The sequence below is a fragment of the Macaca nemestrina genome, chromosome 2 (genome assembly GCF_043159975.1).
Source record: "Macaca nemestrina isolate mMacNem1 chromosome 2, mMacNem.hap1, whole genome shotgun sequence".
NCBI lineage: Eukaryota > Metazoa > Chordata > Mammalia > Primates > Cercopithecidae > Macaca > Macaca nemestrina.
Window position 1 is genome coordinate 185,793,859 of NC_092126.1, and position 26,182 is coordinate 185,820,040.

At 37.7% G+C, this 26,182-nt stretch overlaps 1 protein-coding gene across 7 annotated transcripts in view; it reads right to left on the bottom strand.

Moving 5' to 3' along the window:
- LOC105477433 (EPH receptor A6) overlaps positions 1-26,182 on the bottom strand; it is a 950,680-nt gene that overhangs the window by 40,887 nt on the left and 883,611 nt on the right. For 6 of the 7 annotated variants that reach the window (XM_071092526.1, XM_011733921.3, XM_011733919.3 and 3 more), the window contains one exon: positions 1,165-1,314. In XM_071092526.1, the coding sequence (XP_070948627.1) occupies positions 1,165-1,314 (150 nt within the window). Of the gene's footprint in view, positions 1-1,164; positions 1,315-10,439; positions 10,646-26,182 lie in introns of those variants that run through there. The other variant, XM_071092528.1, reaches the window with a different exon arrangement.

The window sequence follows — 26,182 nt, forward strand, 5'->3', positions numbered from 1 at the left end:
TTTGGAGAACAACGACTGAGCAGTGTGTTTGGCCTCAAGCCTGCTGCTGTGTTGGCTTCTGGACTTAGCATTTTCCACAGAGTCAGTAGACACTCACAGTACTAAGGAGTCAGTTTCAAAAACAGTACTATATGGCAGGGAGAAACACTAGCCATCGCCAGCCAACCAAAATCCAATCTTATCTATGCCTGACATTAGAAAAGGATAAATTTTCTCTGTAATTAAGTCCTTAAGATACTTGGACAATTTGAGATTGGGACGGTGTGAGGTGTGGAGGTGTGTGCGGGTTGCTTAAGTTGTGTTAAAACTGGCAAATGAGCTGTGGCGATAGTGTTTAGGGATTATCTATAGTTACATAGTCTTTGTTTTCACCTATGAACATTCAGAATCACATTAGAGGTGATTTCTCATTACCATTGTATGAGAAACCATCATATACTTTGAGAAGAACAGGTGAGTAGACAAAGCCTGAATTTTGAGATGAGAAAGTGGGAACTTAAAATATAATGTCAGCTCTGACAGTACACTTACATGCATTGTCAGAGTACCTGTATCTTTTGAATACTATCTCTATCGCTGTGGATAGGTCACAGGGTTTAAATGTGTGAATTCTCCTGTTCTATAATATTATAGTATCAACCACCAAGGTAGTTTTATAGATAAAATAGAAACAAAACAATTTGCAATAGGGGTCATGTATCTCAAAAGAACTGTACTAGATGGCATATATTGACAATGCATTGCCTGAAAGCATTCACTTTTTTCCCTCTAAGTCGTATCTAGTCTAAATTAATTTGCTCTTTACAGTGGTGCATTGAAATGTCCTAAGGAAGAAATGAAAAGTAAACATTACTCTTTCTTTTGTCTTACTTGCAGGTCAAGGCTATTGCATAAACACAGTCAAACGTCATTAGAATGAGTGTGGAAATCTCAGATGTAACATGTGGATCAGGCACTCACATGGCACAGCCTGGCGGCTGTCCCTGAGGACACCAAATACATCTCAGAGTGAAAGGTTACTCAGCTTCTCAAACTCAGCCGTAGACCATGAGCAGCTCTCAGGAAGATAAAGGCCAATCTGAGTGAGGACAAAAGGCATATTTCCCCCTCAAGCTAATGTGTTTACATTCACAAAATGGCAGTTTAACTATTGGTAGCACTTACATCTTGGTTAGACATTTCCCAATAAGGTCTCTCTCCATAGGACATGACCTCCCACATGACAATGCCATAGCTCCATGCGTCACTTGCTGAGGAGAATTTTCTGTAGGCGATGGCTTCTGGGGCTGTCCACCTGATGGGGATTTTTCCACCCTGGAAAACAAATTGGAGATTTCTTAGCTGGCTTATCATTGTATTAAAAACAAAATGGTATTCCAATTAAATATTTTTTATTAGAAAGATCTAAATACTTCATAATAGCACTGGCATTTTAAATTAAAACCAAAAGAAAGCCAGAATAATGTTGAAATGTCAGAAATATTTCCTATAATTATTCAGGAAAAATAGCTTTAATGGGAAATAAGTCACACTTCAGAAATATTTTATTTCATTCATTAGAGAAATTTATTTTTACTTTAGATTCACACAATTAACCCCTCTATAATGCCATTTGAAGAAAGTTCCAGATTATAGGACATTAAAACTAAATATTCAACACTCATTAAACATTGTATTGCATTTATAAATAATGAGAATAATCTCTAACTTAATTGAAGACAAGTGCTTAAAAAAAGAAGGAAACATTCTCTACCAATTCAATACTTATCAGAATTTTATTTCGTTCCCTTTCTTTCCTTTACATCTGCTATGATTACATTTATTTTATATGAAAACATTCTTAACTAGTATATAAGTGCACCTTGAAAAGATCATCTTTCTTTCAAAAACTTTAATATAGCTTATATTTTTATTCTTCAATTTCAACTTAACATTTTAACATATTAAAGGAATTAAATTGCATGAATTTAATCTAAAGGTTCAAGAATTAAAGTCTGCCATTGTGTTACACTTAAATTTTATTAACATTTATTACATTTTATATCTTGAAACACTCTATAAATCCCTTTTTACTGTAATGACAAGAATAAAACAAATCATCCATTTGATTTACAATCTTTAAAATTCGTGCCGCTCCAAACTGCGAGTTGAGGGGACGAAAGCAGCCCTAGCGCCACTAGATGGCGGAAGAGAACAATGAGCAGCTCCCAGATTGCTGTCTTAAACCGTGGAGACGGCTTAGGTTCATAACAAAAATTATTTTTGACTATCAGAGCCCACCACAAAGGGATTGTTTCAACATTGTCCATGATCATGATCACATAATCTCATCACCCACTGTGTGCAAAGCCTGGTGCAAGTAGGGGTGGAAAGAAATAAAAGTGTGTTCTTCGTCCCTTAAGGAATTTAGGTTAAGTATCTTTAAAGGTGAAACTGAGTGATCTAAACATTCCTTATTTAGTAATATTTAGTAAACACTACTTACTCAGAAAAAAAGGGATTAATCTAAAATGGGAACAATAGGTTTCACAAGGCACAGGACAGCACTAATGGAACCCTCATTTCAAAGACTAGTAACATGGAATTGTTAGAAGAAACCTTGGGGAAAACACCTTGAATCCAATCCCCTGATTTTACAAGTGAGCACACTGAGCCCAGGGCTTAGAAATTTCAAGGTTTAGAAATTTCTCACAGTATTATTAGGTACCTTATATATACTAATGCTATCATATGATGTAAAGGTGTAATACTTAAGCACAGGGATTCTGTAACCACATATCGAAGCAGCCGAATAGAAGGAAGCCTGAAGCCTGAGGTTTTCATGCGTTGGGGCAAAGGTTAAAGGCAGTACCAAATTAAGACTAGGAAATTAAATGTACAAAGTTGGTGACAGTAGCTTAAGAGTGTTGGGGGGCAGGGAGGTGCAAGGGGAGAAAATTCATTCTTGAACCCAAAGTAGGGTAGCCAGATAAAATAAGGGACTCATGGTTAAATTTGTATTTCAGATCAATAACAAATAATTTTTCATTATAAGTATGTTCCACATGGGAATTTTTTGGTAGAAGTACATCCCAAATATTATATGAGACATGTTTATACTTAAAAAAAATGCAAATCATTGTTTACCTGCAATTCAAACCTAACCGTGCACTCTCTATTTTTATTTGCTAAATCTATCTACCCTAATCCAAAGCACTAAAAAAATTCAGGAATGAGAACACTGCAAATGATCCAACCAAACATAAAGTCATGTTCTAAAAACCGGGTGTGATCTTCACAAGGGGGTAAGGATACCTCTACTTGTATTTGTGCACCAATACTACAGTATTCTTGTTTCATTTTATGTTTGTGACTAAAGTGCCTCAGTCTTGTGGCTCTGCATATTGAAACTATATGAGTAAGATTCAGGTTTGTTTCCAATATGGAAGCCACATTTCCAGAAAATAAAGACCAAATTTCTCAATCTGACTCGAGAACGTATACGAGGGCAGCAGTCCCATCTGGCATTTCTCATGCTGGATCTTTTCCTTTGTTTCAGAAAACAATATGTAAAAGTGTGAATTGTTAGCCTGTCTGGCTGTTCCTTTGCTAAATCTTTGTGGGTTCTATTAAGATAGGCCAAAAAGCAAGTTAATGGTTATTTTATGTTCATTCACTCATTCACTTATAAATGATATTTCATATAAATTATTCACATATGAATTTATATTTTGTATAATTTGATATCACATATAAATGAAAACTTTTTATCACTTTCCTTCATAAGACTTTTTTCTTCAAGGGGAAGATATTACAGAATATTTGATTAATGGCATTGCTCCCTGTTATGAACTGAATTCTGTTCCCCTAAAATTCATACATTGAAGCCGAAACCCCCACTGCAACTATATTTTGAGATAGGGTCTTTAAAGAAGTAATTAAGGTCAAATAAATTTATAAGGGTATGGCCCTCATCTAATATAACGGTGTCCTTTCCTTATAAGAAGATGAAAAGGTATCAGAGGCACGCAGGCATAGAGTAAAGGCCATTTGAGGCCATCCTCAAGAAGAAGCCATCTGTAAGCCAAAGAGTGGGGCCTTTGGAGAAGCCAAGCTTGTCAGCACCTTGATCTTGGACCTCCAGTCTCTAGAACTGTGAGAAATAAATTCCTATTGTTTAAGCCACCTGGTCTGTGGTGTTTTGTTATGGCAGCCCTAGCAGACTAATACTCTACCACTATAAAAAAACTTTCTTTTTCAAAATACTTTGTTAAAATGAACAACATTACAAAATGGACAGTGCATCTTTATTTAAAATTTTATTTCAACTGTTGCCTTTTAAAAATTTATTTATTTATTTATTTTTGAGATGGAGTTTCACTGTTGTTGCCCAGGCTGGAGTGCAATGGCACGATCTTGGCCCACAGCAACCTCTGCCTCCCAGGTTCAAGAAATTCTCCTGCCTCAGCCTCCCGAGTAGCTGGGATTACAGGCACCTGCCACCATGCCCAGATAATTTTTTTTTGTATTTTTAGTAGAGACAGAGTTTCACCATGTTGGCCAGGCTGACCAGCATGGCTATGGCCCATGTTGAACTCCTGACCTCAAGTGATCCACATGCCTTGGCCCCCCAAAGTGCTAGGATTATAGGCCACCACACCTGGCCAACAACTATTGCCTTTAAATAGAAAGTATAAACTGGAATACATCTTAAAATAAAACATGAAAAAATGGGACATAAGTTTAATGTAGGAAATATAATTCTAATTAACAAAATGCACGATAATATGAACCCAATGGTATGCATAAACTAGAATAATTCTGAGCATACATGGAATAGGGATAGGAAAGCAGTCACACCTTTTGTTCCAATAGGAGGATGTATACTAGTTACAGTTTATATCTAATTGCAAGATGAGGCAGAAAGGAAGAAGCCCTTAAGGCTACTGCATAGTCTCCGTTCCATATATTAGAGGAAACACAGAAGCACCTGGGTTTTTTCTTTTTCCTTTTTTAATCGAATGGATCAACTTAAACTTTCGTGGCCTGATCTCATCTACATATTTTTGCCCATGATATTGAATCATATCACTAAGGTACTTTTTTTCTCAAAGCATTAACCACCAGATGTTTGCTTCAGGTTTCAGGAATGAACAAATAGTACTTTAGATTTGAAATCACACTTATTGGAACATTACATGTTGCTTTACCATATGTTTATGAGAGAGAAAAAAAGTTACCAAAGATGCTAATCAAAATGACTGAATGTAACTCAAATGACTTCTCATTTACTAATACTTATCTTACAGAGCAAGCTTAATAACTTAGGGAACAAAAGAAAAACAGGAAATAAGTAAACTGGAGGGGTACTGAAATGTTTATTAGTAAACCTTTTGTGTTTTTTCTGTTTTCCAGGTCATATTCAGAGATTGTTATCTAACAAGTAGGTAGTCAGTTGTAGCTGAAAAAGTGCAGGTGAGGGAACAAGGAGTACTGTATATTTGTATATCTTTGTCTGCCCTGTATCCCCAGAGTGGAGTTGCATTCTAGGTGCATTTAACATCTGAGTATTACTACATAAGCCTCTAATCTTCAGAGGAGAGACCAATCAACTGAAATGTAGTAAGGATACAGAGGCTTAATACTGGAACCAAATGGAAAAATTCCGTAGAGAAGCAAGAACACTTAAAATGTCTCTCTTCATTTCTCATTTACTGGATTTGATGGTTATCTTGAAGGTAAAGGGTTTGAATAGACAGTAATCTGTCCGTAGACTTTTCTTACGTTCTCAATCTATCTCTATAGTACTCAATTAATGAGTATATATTATACTAAAGAATAATTTTAAAAATCCTTAAGAGCAATTTTAACTAAACAATGTTTTTCTTCCTGAAATACAAATTGTAAGACACAACTTCACTATAGTTCATTGTGTGACCTTGGGCAAAGCTTAATCTCTAGAGTCTTAGATTTCAGAACTGCAAAATGAAGGGATTTGAATTAATGACCATAAAACAGTAAACTATAATGAGTTTTGACATTTGCCCGGAATTTCTCAGCTCCCATTAAATTGCAAAGAGATAGGCCATATGAGCTGGTACCGAGACCGTATAAGCAGACAGCCTGATGACAGACAGAAAAGGAAGCAAGCACACTTCAGGTTACATCCCTGGCCAATAATTCATGGTTACAGTGGTGATCATGAGTGGTAAGCAAGAGGTAAAGTAACTTAAACACTTTGTTTAAGGAGGCAACAGCATGAATAATATATATTGGAAAGGTTTGAAACCAAGACATTGACTTTTTCTTCCTTTTTATTTTTTAACTCTTAATGGGTAACCATTGGTTATTTGGAAAGCTTATTATGTGGAGTCTTACTGATATCAGACAAAGAAGGCATTAATATGCCTACCGGAGGATTACTTTAAATTGTAATTTCTTGTTGGTGGGATTATGTGTGGCAGAGGTGGTCTTGTTTCAGGAGCTTTGATGGAGAGGTCAGCATTCTGGGGTCTTCTGCCTTAATTCACTATGGTGTCCCAAAAAGTCACAGCATGATCTCACATTCACTAGTTATAACAGACAACCCTAACTAGGGGGATAGTCCTCTTACTCTTGAGAATCACTGATCTTGAGAAAGAAATCCATCTCTTGTGCATCTCTTCCTAGTTTGTATTCCCCAAATCAACAAATTATTTTATAGTGTAAAATGGTATCATATTGTGCATGTGTTTTAAAATTACGTGCCCAGCCTCTTTCACAGAGGCATGTATATTCCTCCTTTATTGAGATTTACAAATCTAGGGAAACTTTGGTACTCTGGAAAGTTTTATCCTTTTCTGAAATATGGAGATAATATCTGTTTTTACTTGAAGAAAGACTGAAGGCTAAGAGTGGAATGAATTCATTTACAGTACAAAGGAGAAACTTCTCATATTTTGACTTCTAGATAACATTTATTAAGTGGATTAAATGAGATGGTATACACAAAGCATCTCTTAGCAGCCAGCAGCCAGTGGACACTCAGTAAATGTTATCTGTTTCCTTAATTATGTATCCAAAATTTGTCTTTTTTTGGACTCACTTGGCTTCCAGGCCACATCAGCATCTCAATTCCTTCATGTGGAATCACTGAACTCACCCCTACCATGCCCAGGCTCAGGGATGATCTTCTCAAACAACAGCTTTTAGGAGTCAGAGGTGCAAAGTCAATTCTGCTGATGGACAGTCTCTGAAACAGTTCTAGTAATTCAGACCTTGTCTTGCCCAGTTCAAGAAAATCTGTGTGTCTTGGTCCAGTGAGTTTGGTCCCATGCTTAAACTCCTGTCGTTGTCCTGCCAGTGCCCTTCCAAGACTGGAGACAAATTTATATTTATCTTAATATTTCACAGGTAGGATTCTGTCATTATATAACATCATTTATGGTTGAATGCTGGCAGGCCAGACTTCTGTCTGCAGCTTGACCTGCCTGATAAGGATTGTGTCTGGATTGCTTGCTTTTGCTGTGTGTTTCTATTCTCTTTCTGAGGTCATGCACACTGAGTAAGCTGTGAAACGTTTGTCCTTGAAATACACACGTAGACACAGTCACGTATGTACATACATGCATGCATGCACATGAGATTGTGCATGTGCACACAATTTTGTATCAATGTCTCAAGATTCACAATTGCCAGATTAAAAACACTCTTACTCTAAGCAAAAGAACCTTTTTTTGGCACAGTATTTTTAAAATATTGGTTCTTAATAACCAATTTTTATAACCTGATAAGTTGATGGTAAACAGCATTGTTTTAGATAACAAACATATGAAACTAACCTTTTAAAAAATCTAATATAAGATTTTTTTATCCCTTGTTCCAGGTTTTCATTATGTGTGCTGAGGATCTTCATGAGGGTGTTCACTGAGGTCTCAGGGTTTTATATTTCATGAACCCAGAGCTCACCAACTATTGGTCCTTGGGTTGAAAAAGGCCTGAATTTAGGCTTTTCATGGCTAAGTTATTTTTGTTTTATTTTCTTAAACTGAAACTAAATGTCTTTAGACAGGGCATGGGCTCTCCAGAGCGTCTGCTCCACCCTCTCACCAAGTCTTTCATCAGACACACTTGACCTATTTCCATTATCTTCCTGGCCCTGTTGGTGTCGCTGCCCTGTCCCTCCCCCACCCTAACTCTAACCCTACCTTTCCATCTGATTATGAAATACACAATTATCTACTTTTGAAATTTGTTTTACAGTGTATTTTTCATAGAGAATAGGGGCAGATGAGAAACAATTTCAAATAAATATGAATAGCTAAATCATCAGCTTTGTTTTCTACTTGCTAAAAAAATTCTTAACTATGGAAAGACTCTCTTCCTCTTCTCCTCATCTGGAACATTTAGAACTATACTACAATCTTATTCATTGTTTAAATGTATAAGCAGCTCGGTGAATGCTAATTTTTTGTTGTTCCTGTAATAAAACACTGCTTATCATGCTATTCAAACCCTGAAGAATTAGGATCCTTTTCACCTGCTTCCTCTTAAATTGTTCCTGAAAATAACTCATTGCCATCTATTTCTCAGTATTCTCTTTCAGTGAGAACATAGGTGCTACATCATTAAGTGAATAACACTATTCTGGGGGACATCTGTAAAATTAGATTTTCTATTTCATCCTATAAGGTAGATAATGTAGGACACAATGTTACTGTAGTGTGGGAGAATAAATATGTACTTTATTATGAGAATTGCCATTGTATCTGAGTGTAGATAACTTAAACACTACTGACAGTACAGGCATTTTTTTCAAAACAACCTACTGCTTATTATGGATTTGAAAATATACTGTATGGTAAACACCCAGGGGGATAGCTGATAATATGTTAAAATGAGTTAAAAATACTATTCCCACTCTTATCTGGACAGCAGTACTCTTCTCTAACATCTCTCTTGAGGTATTCTCTCTTTCCCTTTTTTAAATCCAGCGTACGGAAGACTACCTACCCCAGCCCACCCTCCCCAGTGCATTTTAAATAGTGATTTTTAAAGTTTCGTATTTGTAGTATTTATGGCAAAGAACTATGGAAATTAACACAAAAGTAATGGGTTTTCTTTTTAAAAAATGCACAACATAAATCATAAAGGGGAGTGAAAGATTAATTATTCCAGGCCACTGGCAATTGTTAATATTGAGATAGTTAATACATTAAATCTTTAATGAAAATATAACTCTTCAGATATATAACATTTGACAGTTTTATAAAGCATTTTTATATCAGTGGTATCAATTTGATGTGTAACATTAAAGAGTGGGTACTTTGCTTTCTTATCAGGTTGTACTGTGAGAATAATACTAATACAAAGCAATGATTAATCTCCGTAGCATCTGTGATGATTAATTTTACGTGTCAACTTGACTAGCCTGAGGGATGACCAGATAGCTGGTAAAACATTATTTCTAGTGTGGTTGTGAGAGTGTTTCTGGAGGAAAACATTAGCATTTGAATCAGTAGATTAAGTACAGAAGCTTTCCTTGAGGACAGGCATCATCCAATCTACTGAGGGCCCAGATAGAACAAAAGGGTGGAGGAAGGGTGAGTTTGCTCTCTCTTCTGGAGCTGGGATATCCATCTTCTGCTCTTGAACATCAGAGCTCTAGGTTCTTAGACCTTTGGACTTTGGGACCTATGCAAGTTCTCCCCTGGCCCTGCCCCTTTCTTAGGCCTTTGGGTTAAAACTGAATTATATCATCAGCTTTCCTGGTTCTCCAGCTTGCAGATGGCATATCCTGGGACTTTTCAGCCTCCATAATCACGTGAATGAATTCCCATAATTATATATATATACACATATAATTATGTATGTGTGTGTATATATATACATATAATTATGTGTGTGTGTGTGTGTGTGTGTGTGTGTGTGTGTGTGTGTGTGTGTATCTCCTAATGGTTCTGTTTCTCTGGAGAATCCTGACTGTATTAGTTCATTTTCTTGCTGCTGATAAAGACATACCTGAGACCAGGCAATTTACAAAAGAAAGGTTTAATGGACTCACGGTTCCACATGGCTGGGGAGGCCTCACAATCATGGTGGAAGGCAAGGAGGAGCAAGTTATGCCTTACATGGATGGCAGCAGGCAAAGAGAGAGATTGAGCTTGTAAAGGGAAACTCCCATTTTTAAAACCATCAGATCTTGTGAGACCCATTCACCATCACAAGAACAGCACGGGAAAGACCTACTCCCACGATTCAATCACCTCCCACCAGGTCCCTCCCACAACACATGGGAATTCAAGATGAAATTTATGTGGGGACACAGTCAAACCATATCACTGACTGATACACCATCTATCTCTATCTGTGGTTGGATGATATTTATTTGAGGAAAAAATTTAGATCCTGTCATAGGGAAAATAAATTGCATAAAGTAAAGTATATGTATATTTATACTAGTAGTATTTGCAAACTCTGCTTAAAAACAAATATTCAAAAAGAATGGAAAACTTGTATAGCACTCCAAAGTATACACAAGGGTGATTCTCATAAATCCTGAGGTGCTTGCTTTGGACAAACAGCATGCAATGTAGAGAGACAAAAGAACTGCAGAGCTGAATCCTGGCTTCTTGGCCCTCTTTCTTCTCTAAGCGGTTTTGTGATCTTGGGCAAGTTACAGATTTTCCTGTAAATAGAGGTAACTGGACTGTGATATCTTGTAGTTCATATGAAGGTCTAATATTCTATGATTTGTTAATATATGTAATACCCCAGTGAATTAAGACAGAAGGAACAACCTTCACTTCTGTCTAAGGAAACAGACAGAAAGTGTTAGTGCAGAACTCAGTTGCTTCCTGTGCCATTGTTATGCCCACAGGCACTTTATACATTAAGTTAGACTGTTCCTGACAGATCCACAGTGCTTGGAACATATCTGAGCAGCAGGTCTTCTTTTGCAGCTATTGCATGTAGTTTTGTGATATATTGGTTTAGAATGGAACAGTGACCTTAAATTACCATTGTCAGAAAGGTTAGCTCTGACTATCATCCAAGGAGGAGAGAAAAGATGAAGAATGACATTTTTAGAGGCAGTCTGTCTGGGGTCAGCTACTTAGACTGAAGTACACTCAATAGGAGAGAGGGCACAATTATCTGAAGGACTGAAGAACATCACTCCAGGGAAAGGATGGGGTTGAAGGGTTCACCCCCAAAGGTAGAGAAGAACTTGGAAGAATGTCTGGAAGTACCTGGAGCTGGAAATACCAAAATATGTTTAATACAAATAAATCTATTTGAAAGGCAGACTTGGCTGAAAGAATTATTAAAATGCTCATATTTTCTGTATTAGTCTGTTTTCACATTGCTATGAAGAACTACTTCAGACTGGGTAATTTATAAACAAAAGGGGTTGAATTGACTCACAGTTCCAAATGGCTGAAAATGCCTCAGGAAACTTAACAATTACAGCAGAAGGTGAAGGGGAAGCAAGGCATGTCTTACATGGTGGCAGAAGAGAGTGAGAGTGAAGGAGCATCTGCCAAATACTTTTAAACCATCATATTTCATGAGAACTCACTATCACAAGAAGTGAAGCATGGGGGAGACTGCCCCCAAGATCCAATCACCTCCCTCCAAATCCTTCCCTTGACACATGGGGATTACAATTTGAGATGAAATTCATGTGGGGACACAGAGCCAAACAATATCAATCCACCCTGGCCCCTCCCAAATCTCATGACCTTTTCACATTTCAAAACCAACCATGCATTCCCAATAGTCACTCGAAGTTATAACTCATTCCAGCATTAACTCAAAAGTCCAAATCGAAAGTCTCATCTGGGATAAGCAAGTCCCTTCCACCTATGAGCTTGTAAAATCAAAAACAAACTAGTTACTTCCAAGATATAATGGAGGTACAGGCATTGAGTAAGTCTTTCAGTTCCAAATGGGATAAATTGGCCAAAACAAGGGGGCCACAGGCCCCATGCAAGTCTGAAACCCAACAGGGCAGTCATTAAATTTTAAAGCTCCAAAATAATCTCCTTTGACTTCATGTCTCACATCTAGGCCACATTGACGCAAGAGGTGGGCTCCCAAGGCCTTCGGCAGGTCTGCCCCTGTGACTCTGCTGGATACAGCTCCATTGGGTGCTTTCACAGGCTGGCGTTGAGTGCCTGTGGCTTTTTTTTTTTTTTGACTTGCATGGGGCCAGGTGTATGGTGCAAGCTGTTGGTGGATCTATCACTCTGGGGTCTTGAGGATAGTGTCCCTCTTCTCACAGTTCCACCAGGCAGTGCTCCCCAGTGGGGACTATGTGTGGGGTCTCCAACTCCACATTTTCCCTCTATATTGCACTAGTAGAGGTTCTCCATGAAGGCTCTGCTCCTGCAACAGACTACTGCCTGGACATCCAGGCATTTTCATACATCCTCTGAAATCTAGGTAGATGCTCCCGAAGCTCAATTCTTGTCTTCTGCACACCTGCAGGCCCATTATCACATGGAAGCCACCAAGGCCTGGAGCTTGCACCCTCTGAAGCAATGGCCTGAGCTGTACCTTGGCTTCTTTTAGCCATGACTGGAGCTGGCGCAGCTGGGACATGGGGCACCAAGTCCTCAGGCTGCACAGAGCAGTGGGGCCCTGGGCCCAGCCAATGAAACCACTTTTCACTCCTAGGCCTCCAGACCTGTGATGGCAAGAACTGCCATGAAGATCTCTGAAATGCCCTGGAGACATTTTTCCCCATTGTCTTGGTGATTAACATTTGATTTCTCCTTACTTAAGCAAATTTCTGCAGCTGGTAGCTTGAATTTCTCCCCTGAAAATGGGATTTTCTTTTCTACCACATGGTCATGCTTCAAATTTTCCAAACTTTTACACTCTGCTTCCCTTTTAAACATAAGTTCCAATTTCAGACCATCTCTTTGTGTACACATATAACTGTATGTGTTCAGAAAAAGCCAGGTCGCATCTTTAATGTTTTGCTGCTTAGAAATTTCTTCTTCCAGGTACCCTAAATCATCTCTCTCAAGTTCAAAGTTTCACAGATTTCTAGGGTAGGGGCAAAATGCCAGCAGTCTCTTTGCTAAAGCATAGCAAGAGTGATCTTTGCTTCAGTTTCCAGTTAAGTTCCTCATCTCCATCTGAGACCACCTGAGCTTGGACTTCATTGTCCATATCACTATCAGCATTTTGGTCAAAACCATTCAACAAGTCTCTAGGAAGTTCCAAACTTTCCCACCTCATCCTGTCTCCTTCTGAGCCCTTCAAAGTGTTCCAACCTCTGCCCATTATTCAGTTCCCAATTTGCTTTCACATTTTTAGGTACCTTTATTAGCAGTACCCCACTCTTGGCACCAATTTTCTGTATTAGTTCGTTATCACTCTGCTATAAAGAACTACCTCAGACTGGGTAAAACCAAAAGAGGTTTAATTGACTCACAGTTCTGCATGGCTGAGGAGACCTCAGAAAACTTACAATCATGGCGGAAGGAGAAGAGAAAGCAAGGCACATCTTACATGGCAGCAGGAGAGAGAGAAACTGCCAAACACTTTTAAACCATCAGATGTCATGCGAACTCATGAGAACAGCATTGGGGAAACTGCTCCCATGATCCAATCACCTGCCACCAGGTCCCTCCCTTGACATGTGGGGATAACAGTTGGAGGTGGATTTGGGTGGGGACATATAGCCAAATCATATTACATTTTAAGTAGGTTTTAAAGCCGGGGTAAATTGATTTAAAAATGGAAGACAGTTTACTCATCCTCAGGTTCATAGTTGAGAACATTTATACAAACCTTTATTCTTCATTTCATTATTCCAATACAATATGCTGTATTTTCAACTTTTCTCATTTCTAAAACCAATGGATCCTTCAGATCCTTACTGGTTTATGATCAAAGTGATCATTCTTCTTATGCCTGCCTATAACACTTACTGTCTGCCTCACTCACTTTGCAACTAGCATCATATACCCTCTATGTACTGTTATTTGAAATTTTGAAAGGTGAATGTACTGTCTTCCCAGAAAGTTTATAAAAGTTTTGGAGGGTCTTTTATTCTTCTTTTACTAAATGGTACTTCACAGTATTTAGTATTGTGCTATGATTATAATGTAAATTTATTGATTATTTGCTGGGAGGATGACTTGATGGGATGAATTAGGAAAGTGGTGTAAAATGAAAGGCACAGTCTCAGAACTACACTATATAAGTAGAAATCACATTTTGATTTTCAGTTCATTTTTAGTCATCACTATGAATTTGATTAATGATAAGGAAAAAAAGAAAGGGGGGCTTTCTCCATCTAAATTTTCAATTTAAAAAGGGTACCACTAGAGAGGAACTGAAGGTCACTGGTAGCATTCATTCATTCATTCATTCCTTTGGTCTTGAGTTTCTTGAACACTTCTAACATGCCAGGTGCTAGAGTCACAAACAAGACACGCTTCTTGTCCTCAGGGAGTTCATGTTACAGTAAGAGAAACACTGATGCAAATAAATAATAGCAGCACAGAGGGTAAGGGCTCTAACAAAAGTCTGTACCAGATTCAATTGGCAGCAAAAAAAAAAAAAAAAAAAAAAAAAAGGAGGGATCAGTTCTTTGGGATGGCTGTGTGAGGAGGCATTGAAAGCTTCAGAATAGAAGTAATCTTTTAGGTAGAGCTGAAAAGAAAAGTAGGAATTCGACTAGTAAGACAAAAAGACTAGGACATTCCTTCAGAGAAAATAGAAAGTTCAAAGAGAGAGGCACAGAGGGGCAACACAGCATCTCATGTCCAAGAAATTGCAAGTTGTCTGAAACTGCTGCCACTAAGAGTCTAAGAAAAACTGATGATTGTAAAGTTGGAGACAGCAGCAATAGCCATGTCAGTGAAGACTTGGTTAGACAACTAGAATAGCAGGCAGTGAGATTTCACAATGCTACCATCACTAGAAATGCGTCCCTACAAAACGGAATTTTATAGTTTGGGTTGCATCCGTCACTTTTTTAACGTGCAAAATTATACAAAATTTGGTTTGATTTCTTTTTTGTTTATTATTGTCCTTTGTTTGTTGTGGCTTAAAGATTTGCATCTCGTGATCAAAAGTGGTGTAAATGAGTGTTTTTTTCCTAAAATAAAAGGATGACAGGGATCCTAAATCTCTCTTTTGACCTTTTGCACTAAATGTCTCATAAAAAGAATAAAATCATTTTAAATCTGGCAGAATCAACTACAGTAAATGTGTGCAATCATGCATCATACCAAGCAGGTTGAAAGGTCTAATTTTACTTGCATAATATATTCACTGTTTTATAGCAGATTTTTCCAGTGAATACATTTTGGCAAAGCAATGCCTTTTTAAACAAGCTTCCAGCTTGTTTTGCTCAGGTTTAAGTATATCATTTGGGTTCTGAAGCCTTGTTCATTGTGGACAGCAGATGGCTCTTGGAGGACATCACTGGAGCACTGCGTGGCATAACATGACAGAATCTGGATGTACTTGGCTGCAAGTAGAAAGAAGAGACAAATAATTTATATCATCTTCAAATGATATCACACGCCAGTAGCAAAAGATGATATAAAATAAAAGAGGGCTTATCCAATTGTGGAGTGAGGTCTTTTAAAAGATCAATCCAGATTTCTAAGAGTGCTTTCCATTTTTATCTTGAATGTTTCCTGGCTTTTTCTTATTTTAATCTATGCTCTTCTTGATCTGTTCTTTTTCTTTTGTTCTCTACTGTCCTGTTTTCTTTCACTCGGTTCTTGCTGCCAAATATTCAGTGTGTGTACAGATTATAAATTCCCTGAGGCAGAGACTTTGTTTGCTTGGTTCTTTGATGTTTTCTCAGTGTTTAGAAATGAGCCCAAGCATAATAGGTGCTCAATTAATATTAGTTAAATGAATGTTAGAGATGTAGTGTACAATCACAACAGTGCTAATCATGGAATAGGCGATACTCAACAATGCTATGAAATGTGAGAGTTGCCATGATAGTGCAGAGTCAGGGAAGCCTTCCAGAGAAAATGAAGACTAGGCTGGAACCTTATAAAAGATGCATAGATTTAGATGAATGAAAGAGGTGTGAGAGAGGAGGGGATGGGAAATGGGGGAAGGAAGACTGGGCCAGGTAGAGAGGAGAACGTAAGATTCAGAGGTACCGAGAGAGGTTGAGTTCAATCGGAGAAAAGAGGTGAGCTAAAGGAGGGGGAGAAGTGAGCCTAGAGAAGTCAGCAGGGGAGAGATCAGGAAGATCTTCCTCAGGCATTAAAAACAATTGGACCTTGTTTTGTGGCAATGGAACACCATTGAAAGACTTTAAGCAAGGGGATGATAAAATTTTGGTTTTTGTTTGGTTTTGTTATTTTTATTTTAGATCACTTTGGCTGCTCTGTGGATTGCTGATGGGGGAATAGAAGCAAAAAAGAAGAGGAGACAAGAAAACCTTGCCATGTCTAAGAAGTTAGTAACATTACTTCATAGTTCTGTAATATTAACATGACACCACATTTTTATACATTAAATATTTCTATTTCAGTTATGATTTAATATTTCCTATATTACTGATAAAAATGGGATGCCATTTACTCTACTTCAAATAATCCAAATAGAGAGTCAAAGTTAGTCATGTAAAAGTTACAAGGAACATAACAAAAAAACTTAGAAAATTATCTTTTTGAAGACCATCACATACTATTAAATTTATGTATTAGGGAAAATACTCTGTATCAGTCAAGTTCTTCAGAGAAAGAGAACCAATAGGATATGGACAGATATATGAGGATATTTATTATGAGAAATGGCTTGCATAATTATGGAGGCTGAGAAGTCCCATGATGTGCCATTGGCAAGAGGGATAACCAAGAAAGCTGATGGTATAATTCAGTCAGAGTTTGAAGGCCTGAGAATCAGGAGCTCTGATGTCTGAGGAGGAAAAGATGGATGCCCCAGGTTCAGAAGAGAAAGAGAATTCACCCTTCCTCTGCCTTTTTGTTCTATCCAAGGTCTCAATGGATTGGGTGATACCCACCCATTACCCATGTTGATGAGGGCAGATCTTCTTTGCTGTCTGCTGATTCAAATGCTAATTTCTCCCTGAAACATCCTCACAGTTGCACCTAGAAAAAATGTTTTATCAGCTGTTCAGGCATCCCTTAGGCCAGTCAAGTTTACCCATAAAATTAATCATCACATCCTCTAAGGACTAGAAAGATTTTCTATAGATATTTAAAATCAATAATGCCATATTTTAAAAAAATCCATTTTTTCCTATTTAATTCATATGTTTTATATAATTTAGTCTGTATTAAAAATTCTAGTGTAAGTAGTTAACCTGAAGGGCAAGAAGGAAATGTATTCAACTTTTGTTTTTGTTTTGTTTTGTTCATTTTTCTTTCTCACATATATGTGTGTACTGGGCATTGGAAAGAAAGAAATTTCACTCAGAAAGGTTGTGTTTTAGTGTTGTCAGTTATGAAATTCTGTATGACCAATTTTTACTTTTTTCCCCCTGAAAACAAATTTGCTCAGGGCAAAGGACTTCACATGGGCTCAATGTTAAATGGACCCAAGGTCAAGTTGCTGAAGCAATTCAAGGAATCAAAAACAGCAGTTACTGTTACCATGAGCTTCATCCATCACTGAGGCACAAAACAAGATAATATATGTGATTGTGCTTTTGATATGGTGGTTTTCATCTATATACTTCAGCCTGATTTTTGTATTTTGTTTTGTTTTCTAGTTCACTGGTGATGTTACAGCCAATGTTGGCTGGAAAACTTTATATGATGTGTAAGTTGCTATTTATTCAGTTCTGTTTGTCATACTATTGCTCTAAGTAAACAACTTTTACAGCATTAAACTTGTTCTCATACCTTTCTGGTAAACAAAATTGAACTTTAAGCAGAGCCCTGAGAATTCAAGAAGAAAAAGAAAATACCTACTTGTAGAAAAATACCCAAGATGTTAAATCCAATATGCTGTTTTTAAAAATAACATCCTAATTTGCAGGAAAGCTCCTTTCATTTGAGGATAGCTATACTCATATTTTTCATTTGACACATGAAGTCAGTTATTTCCCGTTAGTCTTGGGTAGACATTTGCTAGCGGTCCACAACCAGAACCGTTTGGCCCAGTTTTGCATTATCGACAGGCTCTTCCCAAATGGCTTCTTTTAGGAATCTAGAGGAAGTTTCATGTCAGCGCTGTAGTGCATTAGCGTGGCTGTCAGAAATGCTTTCCGAGGGCTGACTGCTTTCTGCCTGAGTTCAGCCAGTGCTGTCAATCTTTCTTTCTCACGAATCCTAAAATGATCTCACCCTCCCTTCCCTGAATATCTCTTAAAAAGAGAGTATTAACTTGTATAATTTAAGGAAACAGAGACTTGTTACATTTAGTACAGTGGGTGTTCATGTTATTGATGATAAAACGGGGGCACTAGACTCTGTTCAAGTTGGGTTTCTTTATTTATGATTTTTGTTTAAGAGAAAGTCCTAGACGTTTTAATAGTTCATTCTGTTAAATGATGGAGTTTACAATCTAACCTGTAAAATAAATAAATAAATAAATAAATAAATAAAAGTGATTCAATGAATCCATGGGTTGAAGCCAGAATGACCTACATGTTACCTCCTAAAAGTACCAGTGGTTACACTGGTATGATGATAATAAGAGAAACAGTGGTTGACTTGCAGTACTGTTATATTACAGAAAAATTCAAACATTCATCATCATTAGGCATTATAATAAGCACAATTATATTTAAAAAGAATGGGAAAAAGGTTTCTCTCTGTGCTACATTTATGTCAGAAGTTTCCGTTTCTGTTTTTGCTGAAGAAGCATCAGGTTTCTAAGAAAATTCAAAGTTCCATATTTTTTATCCCTTTTCTAAATGCTCATCTATTTTGACCAGGTGCTTAGTTTCCAAAAGTATTATGGAATTTAAAGATTGCATCCATCCTTTACATAAAACTTTCTCATGTTGTCAAATGGGAACTTTCAATAAGTAATATAAAGGCTCATTAGTATTTCCCTTATACCAAATCACTTTGGCATTAAAGGAGAAAAAAGTTCTTTATTCTAACACATTGATCTTCACAAAAGTTGAAAGATAATAAAATACCTGATAAAAATGCATAGCTTTGACCCTCAAAATCCATGTAAGTGAAAGGGGAGTGAATATTTCTGAATGCTAAAATTTGTACTACAATCATATTTTCTTGGCAGGCTGATTCAAAGAGCTTTATATGACAGGCAAGTTACACCAGCCTTGACAGTACAACTGGGTGAAAGATTCAGATCTGTTTTTATATTTAATGGGAGTGTAAGGGTCAGACTGTCAGAGCAGGATGCTCTTGCCAGTTGTCAGGAACGGCTACCTTTGAGAACACTGAAATGGAAATGTAGATACCTGACATTATTTTCAACGTGGCACTCAATTTATAAACTTGAGGAAATGACTTGGAATCACTATACATTATTCCTATCACCTGTGATTTAAGGAATTGATTGCATTATATTTGGGGGGTTATAGAAAGGAAGAAAGAAAGAATTACAGATAAATCCGAATGTCAAATAACAAGTATAAATTATACTATACAGTAGTCAAGAAGGTAGGTATGTATAAAAAAAGAAGGTAGGTATATCATTGTCAGACAGATGCAAATGGTACTCATATTACAATTTACTATTTAAAATGAAATTATATAATATACATGATCCATAACCCATGATAAAGATAAATATGTTAGACTATCAAAATATATAACAGATTATAGAATTTTTACTAGTTAATGCAAAATATGTATTAGATATCAGATACAATAAGTGTTTAATACATTTTTTGCTGAAAGGATATAACTGTTAATGCACTCCAATTCAGGAAATTTAGTAATTAAATGATTCTTCTGGCCTTTTAATCTGACTCCTTGCGCCCAAAGCCCTCTGATCCTCCCAAGATGGAACATTCAGCCAATACTAAGCTCTTTCTTAAGCTTTGGGACCCCTACTATCTCCACACAGGGAGCCTGCAAAGCTGTAAGACTCAACACTGAATCACCGTGTGGGTATCCTTCTGTTTATTAGCTCCTGCTTGGTTCTTTCAGATCAATCTCTGTCCAGTTCTCATATATAGAAACTTGTCCTCCTCTACCTGGTTTATAGGCTTCATTAGAATAAACTCATACTGGAATCCTTCACACTAAAATCCTTAGACTATGCCTAGTGCAAAAATTGTTTGCATTCCTGAACAATCACTTATTACCCATTGACAGATGCTCCGGATACTATGCTCTTCTCACCAACAGGGAAACCCTTCTCGTCACTCTCTAACACAGCCTACCTGCCTCCTGACCTTCGGCCTGTGTGGAGTGGCCTAATGTTCGATTCCTTCCTAATGTCTTTCCCATTCTTTTCCCTGCTGTGTCAGGGTTGGCCTGCACTGGTCTACGAGTGATGGGAACACTGACTCTGAAAAACCACATCTAATTTGCAGAGAAAATTACATCTCTGTACATCTATTGGTTGTGACTAGATTATAATATGCGAACTGAATATTTTGTGATATCAAAGGAAATTTTATGTAATATACATGTATGCATATATTTTATATGTGTCCTGTGTGTGTGCGTGTGGCGTATTTCTTTTTCCTCCATATCCCACACCCTAGGTGGTGCTGCACCTTAAAAGAGATAGTTCTTTGTTAGTGGCCTTGACTTTAGATATTCAGTTCAGCTAAGCTAAAGCTGATTTCCTAAAAGTTACACAAATATAAGGGCATAATGGGTCAGTTTACATTAGCTGTATCTGCTTCTTAGATAATACTTCCACCCCTGAGAGCTGATGGGCATTTGTCTTGGGAGTGTCAGGTTCACCTCTACCCAGCCAGGTCCAGCAGCTCAGAATTTGTGACTTCTACCATTTCTGGACTTCAGTGACACAGCCCTGAAGAATGTGACATCTGGCATCCCATATGGTCATCGAAGGTGACACTTCATTTAACTTGGAAGTGTGGTAGAATTAATTCATAATATGGTGAACTTTGGTCACTGGAGAACAGGAGAGACAGAAAAGAGTTCTACAGCAACATCTTTCTTGCTTCTTTCCATGAATGGCTTTGAAGCATGTTTTCTCCATACATGAATGGTTTTGAAGCATGTTTTCTCCATACAGCCCATTTGGAGAAGTTCTTCATGGTTAGCGCACACATCTCTCAATTGCTGTGCTTTTTGTGGTCCACATGAAGAAGTAGCAAACATAGTAATATGTTGTGGTATTGCTTCACATTCTTTCTTGCTAAACTTCCATTTTCCCTCCATCCAGTTGCCCTGGTTTTGTACTTCCAAAATAAAGCATTATCATTTAAATTTTTTTTCTGAAGTTGTTTTCCAGGGAACTTGGGCTAAGGCAGTTGCCAAATAATCAATATTTCTGCCATCCCTTGAAAATTCAGGGAACTTATTCCAGTCATTAGGCAAGTTCAGACAAAGTATATTTTGTTAAATGCTTATATGAACATGTATGTGGCATAAGGGAATAGAATGTGGCATAAGGGAAATAGGGGTTAAAAAGGAGTTAATTTTCATAAGTTTTCTAGATGTTTCTTGGTCATTCTGTGAACATAGCTTATTCATACAGGCCTTATTATATTCTTGCTCAGTTTTAAGTTTTAATTCCTGTGTTGGACTTGGGAACTGTTTATCAGATTCCTGTTTTTGTGTCCTACATTTGTCAACCCACCACCCTGTGCAGTAAAGTATAGAAGTTAAGAGTTAAGATTCTTGAGTCACCCTGCTTACACCCACCCACATCCTAGCTCTGCAGCTTATGGGCTCTGAGGTTTTTAGCAAATTTCCTTACCTCTCAATACTTCAATTTTCTCATCTAGGAAGTGAAGATAATGACAGTATCTTATAGGATTGTTGGGTGGATTAAAGAAGAGAATGCAACCAAAGTGCTTGCAACAGTGTTGTGCTCATGTAAGGATAATCATTAGTATTATTTCTTTTTCATACTAGTGTCTCTGCTGAACACTATGTAGAATATACTCATGAAAACATTTTCGAATTTCAAAATGAGAAACAACGTATTACCCCGTCCTATATTCTTTATCTCCACCAAGAGGGGCTGCATCATAGTACTTGTTACTAATTATCAGTATCTGCAGGAAGTGAAGAGGAGCAAACTAGTTATCACAATGGAACATCCTGAAGTATGTGTTTCTGAACTCTGCTTGTCTATATGCATCTGGATATTCTCTTTTACAGTGACTAATGCTTCTGCCTTGCACCCCACATATGTCAGAATTTCCAGAATTTGATCCTGTTCTCACAAGTGACCATGGCATTTTCCTTACTGGTTGTGTAACCATGGGTCATTTAAACGTCTTAAGCTTCAGTCTGCTAATCTGTAAATGGGAGATAATAATTCTTCACAGACATATTTACTCATCATGACAAATTTGTTGGCAGGCACCGTTTGGCAGGCACCATGCGAGGACTTACGGATACAAAAATAAATAAGGCAGAGATCCTATACTCAGTTTACTTATGGTTAATAAAAAGGTTGTCACCATTTTCAGACAAAGAAAACGAAGGTCAGAAAGAGCAGGAAAACTGTCCAGGGCCACATGCCCAATGAGTGCCATATTCAAGATGCAGGCTTCAGTGTTCAAATCAGTACTTTTTCTTTATGTAATATGGCTCTCCTTTTGTCAAAATTCAATAAAATACTGTGAATAAAAATGTTCTATAAATGTACAGAGTTTTACAAATTAACTCTATTGTGTTATCCTGAAATTTATTGTGTCACATTTTTAAGCACTAGAATTTCCTTTTTCAGTCTTCAGAGACGGAAGACAAGCTTAGGGAGACTTCTTTCCCACAAGGAAGAGGAATTTGTAGTTGGCAAAATATGGTTTTACAAAAAAAAAAACACACAAAAAAAACACCTTTAATTCAAGAATTAGATTGTGAAGCAGCTTGATTGTCACGCATTTTTTTCTTTGAAAGAAAATATCTATTTCTTTATTAGTAAGTAGATGAAGAAAACATATATTGACTGCCGGGCACGGTGGCTCCCACCTGTAATCCCAGCACTTTGGGAGGCCAAGGTGGGCAGACCTGAGGTTGGGAGTTCCAGACCAGCCTGACCAACATGGAGAAACCCCATCTCTACTAAAAATACAAAATTAGCTGGGCATGGCGGTGCATGCCTATAATCCCAGCTACTCGGGAGGCTGAGGCAGGAGAATTGCTTGATCCCAGGAGGCAGAGGTTGCGCTAAGTCAAGATTGTGCCACTGCACTCCAGCCTGGGCAACAAGAGTGAAACTCCATCTCAGAAATGAACAAACAAAAAACATACATTGGCTATCTATTTTTAATGCTTTGCTTTTGTCTTTAAGCATCATTAATATTTTACTTCACTTTTCTTAACATGACAATAAAACTAGGGCCAGGCACTGAGTATAAAACAGGTGTGAATAGTCAACCTATTTTGGGAGTCTTCTTGGGAAGTTTTAGGTGGAAGCAGTTTGGGGAGGAAAGTCAGCAGCACCCTAACCTGTGGGACAGATTGACATAAAATGATTGCTGACACCCACAGTGAGCCACATCCTGTCGGCTCAGTCGAGTATATTAGATGCTTCAGAAATTGATAACACACCTCCAAGCCAAATTGAACAGTGACAGGTTGATGCCAACTTCATCATGATCTAACCAGTGGATCCCTGGAAGCACTCTAGCACAGGCTGCCCTACTGGAATTGCACACATAAATCAACTGAAGTAAAAACGCCTTTCACAACCCTGAAACATTTCTTGAAGTCTGTGACACTTTCATCTTTTAAGGTTTTCATGACAGACTAAGAGGCATCCCACTTGTTCCTAGAAGCCATACGTTCTCATATCCTTGCCTTTTGGGTTACAGAAAATGTCCTTTATTTTTATTAAAGGATGTTAAAATAGTAGTCTTTCTGTTTCAATTTTGGCTGAGGCTCCAAAAGGCCAAGGAGAGAAAAACTAATAATAAGCAAGTATTCTAAATTATAAACCAATCCTACATTATTCCAAGGCTTGAAAAGGAAATTTAAAAACAATGAAATTAATACACTGGTGTTGGTACCCATTGCTCCATACCCAGATCACTGCGGTAGAAAAGGCTGGGATACGAATAACTATTTCTGGAGGACACAGGTTGAGTGTTGTGGTGCCCTTCATCTCGAATTCAGTGAGGAGCTGTAATAGGACCCACGGGGAGAAATTTTACTCACTGATGAAGTTTAGGGAAATACAAGGAACTTGTTTTGAATCTATGGCTGGAAAAGCTTAAAGGTGAAGCATTGATTGGCCAGTATCTGTTCTAATGAAGAACAATTATAGTTTGCTAGTTTTAAAACTAATTTAGTATTGAGTGCTAATACTAAATGTACAGTTAGGTATCGTGAAGAACCTGCACACTGAAGCTGTGGCCAGCAGTGGCTGAGGCTTGGCTTTCCCAACACTTGGTCTTGTCCCAGTGGGTAAATTAGTTTCTCTATGCCTCAGTTTCTTCATCTGTAAAATGAGGATAATAATACTACCCTCCTCTTTTGGGGAAAGTTTAATAAGTTAATACATGTAGCAATGCTTGGACCATAGTACACACTCAGTAAAAGTTAATTATTATTATTATGTTAGGATCCAGCTGTGCTTTTGCTAGAAGAATATATTCTTCTGCACCAGAAGAATCTATTTTCTGTGAATCAGATATGGTTCTTGGGAGGGGCGGCCAGCTTAGAGGTTTTCTCCAAAGGGATTTTGTCCAAAAGTATAAGATGCCTATTAGGGTAAGGTGGTGCCAATACAGAAGGGAATAGCTGGAAAACAGAGATTAATGAGGTAATCATAAATCATAAGCTCTAAAAGGTACAGAATGTTAAGACATCTTGAGGAAAGACCTGCATAATTATTGAGAGGAGGTCCCCAAAGAACCTGTGAAAGAATTCCATGAGAGAAAAAGTCAGTTTTAGTTACTCAGCAAGCTCAGAGGGCATCAATGCCAGATCAAGAGATACCAATGGAGTAAGATCTATCCTGCTCTCTGTTCTCTGCCTCGTAGCCCCTCACACTATGAATGGGTCTGAGACCTTAGCTAGAAAGCAGTGGCAAGACGCAGAATTACTAGCTCATGAGACTGTGATGGAACAAGCAGTGCTGGGAAAAATCAAGTTGTTTTCTATTTGCAATCCATGGTTTCTGGCTATTCTAATTTAAGTTTGGTGTCACACTTGTGATTTCTGTGATTTTGAATATAGAAAGTTATGTGAAAAATCATCTATTCAATTTGGCAAATATCTTTTCAGTGCCTAATGTGTACAAGGTTCTGTGCAAAAGAAGATGCTGTAACAAAAGTGATCAGCTATTATATCTTGAATAAATTAGTTGTTGCTCAACAACAAAGTTTAGTGATGTGTCTGGTTTGGTTCATTGATTTTGGGCATTAATGCATATCGTTATAAAGTGTCACCAGGGCTGGGTGTGGTGGCTCATGCCTGTAATCCCAGCACTTTGGGAGGCCAAGGCAGGTGGATCACGAGGTCAAGAGATTGAGACCATCCTGGCCAACATGGTAAAACCCCATCTCTACTAAAAATACAAAAACTAGCTGGGTGTGGTGGCATGTGCCTGTAGTCCCAGCTACTTGGGAGGCTGAGGCAGGAGAACCCGGGAGGCATGTGCCTGTAGTGCCAGCTACTTGGGAGGCAGAGGTTGCAGTGAGCTGAGATCGCGCCACTGCATTTGAGCCTGCTGACAGAGCAAGACTCCGTCTCAAATAAATAAATAAATAAATAAATAAATAAATAAAGCATCACCTGTAGACTGTAGATTTATAGCATAACCAGTGGTCTTACAATAGATAGCTTCTTGAAAGAAGTTATCAGGCTTACAGATAATTAAGTAGAACTAAATCACTGTCAAACGTTTGAATAAAAGACAAGGGTGACTTTTGGTTCATACTTAACTGTACACTCTGTCTAAAGTGATAGTATTTAAATTGACAGTGCTTTTACAACCTCACCTCATGGACTAATCTTTCCTTAACTTGTTTTCAGCTTCAAAGGACATTTTAATATACCACCACACATGAGTTCTGGTGCTAGAATATCACTAACGCTATTAATCAAATGAACCTGCTGTGGTTTTCCATGATCATGTCATTTTTTGAGTAATACAAAATCAGATATTCTCTCACTGATGATGT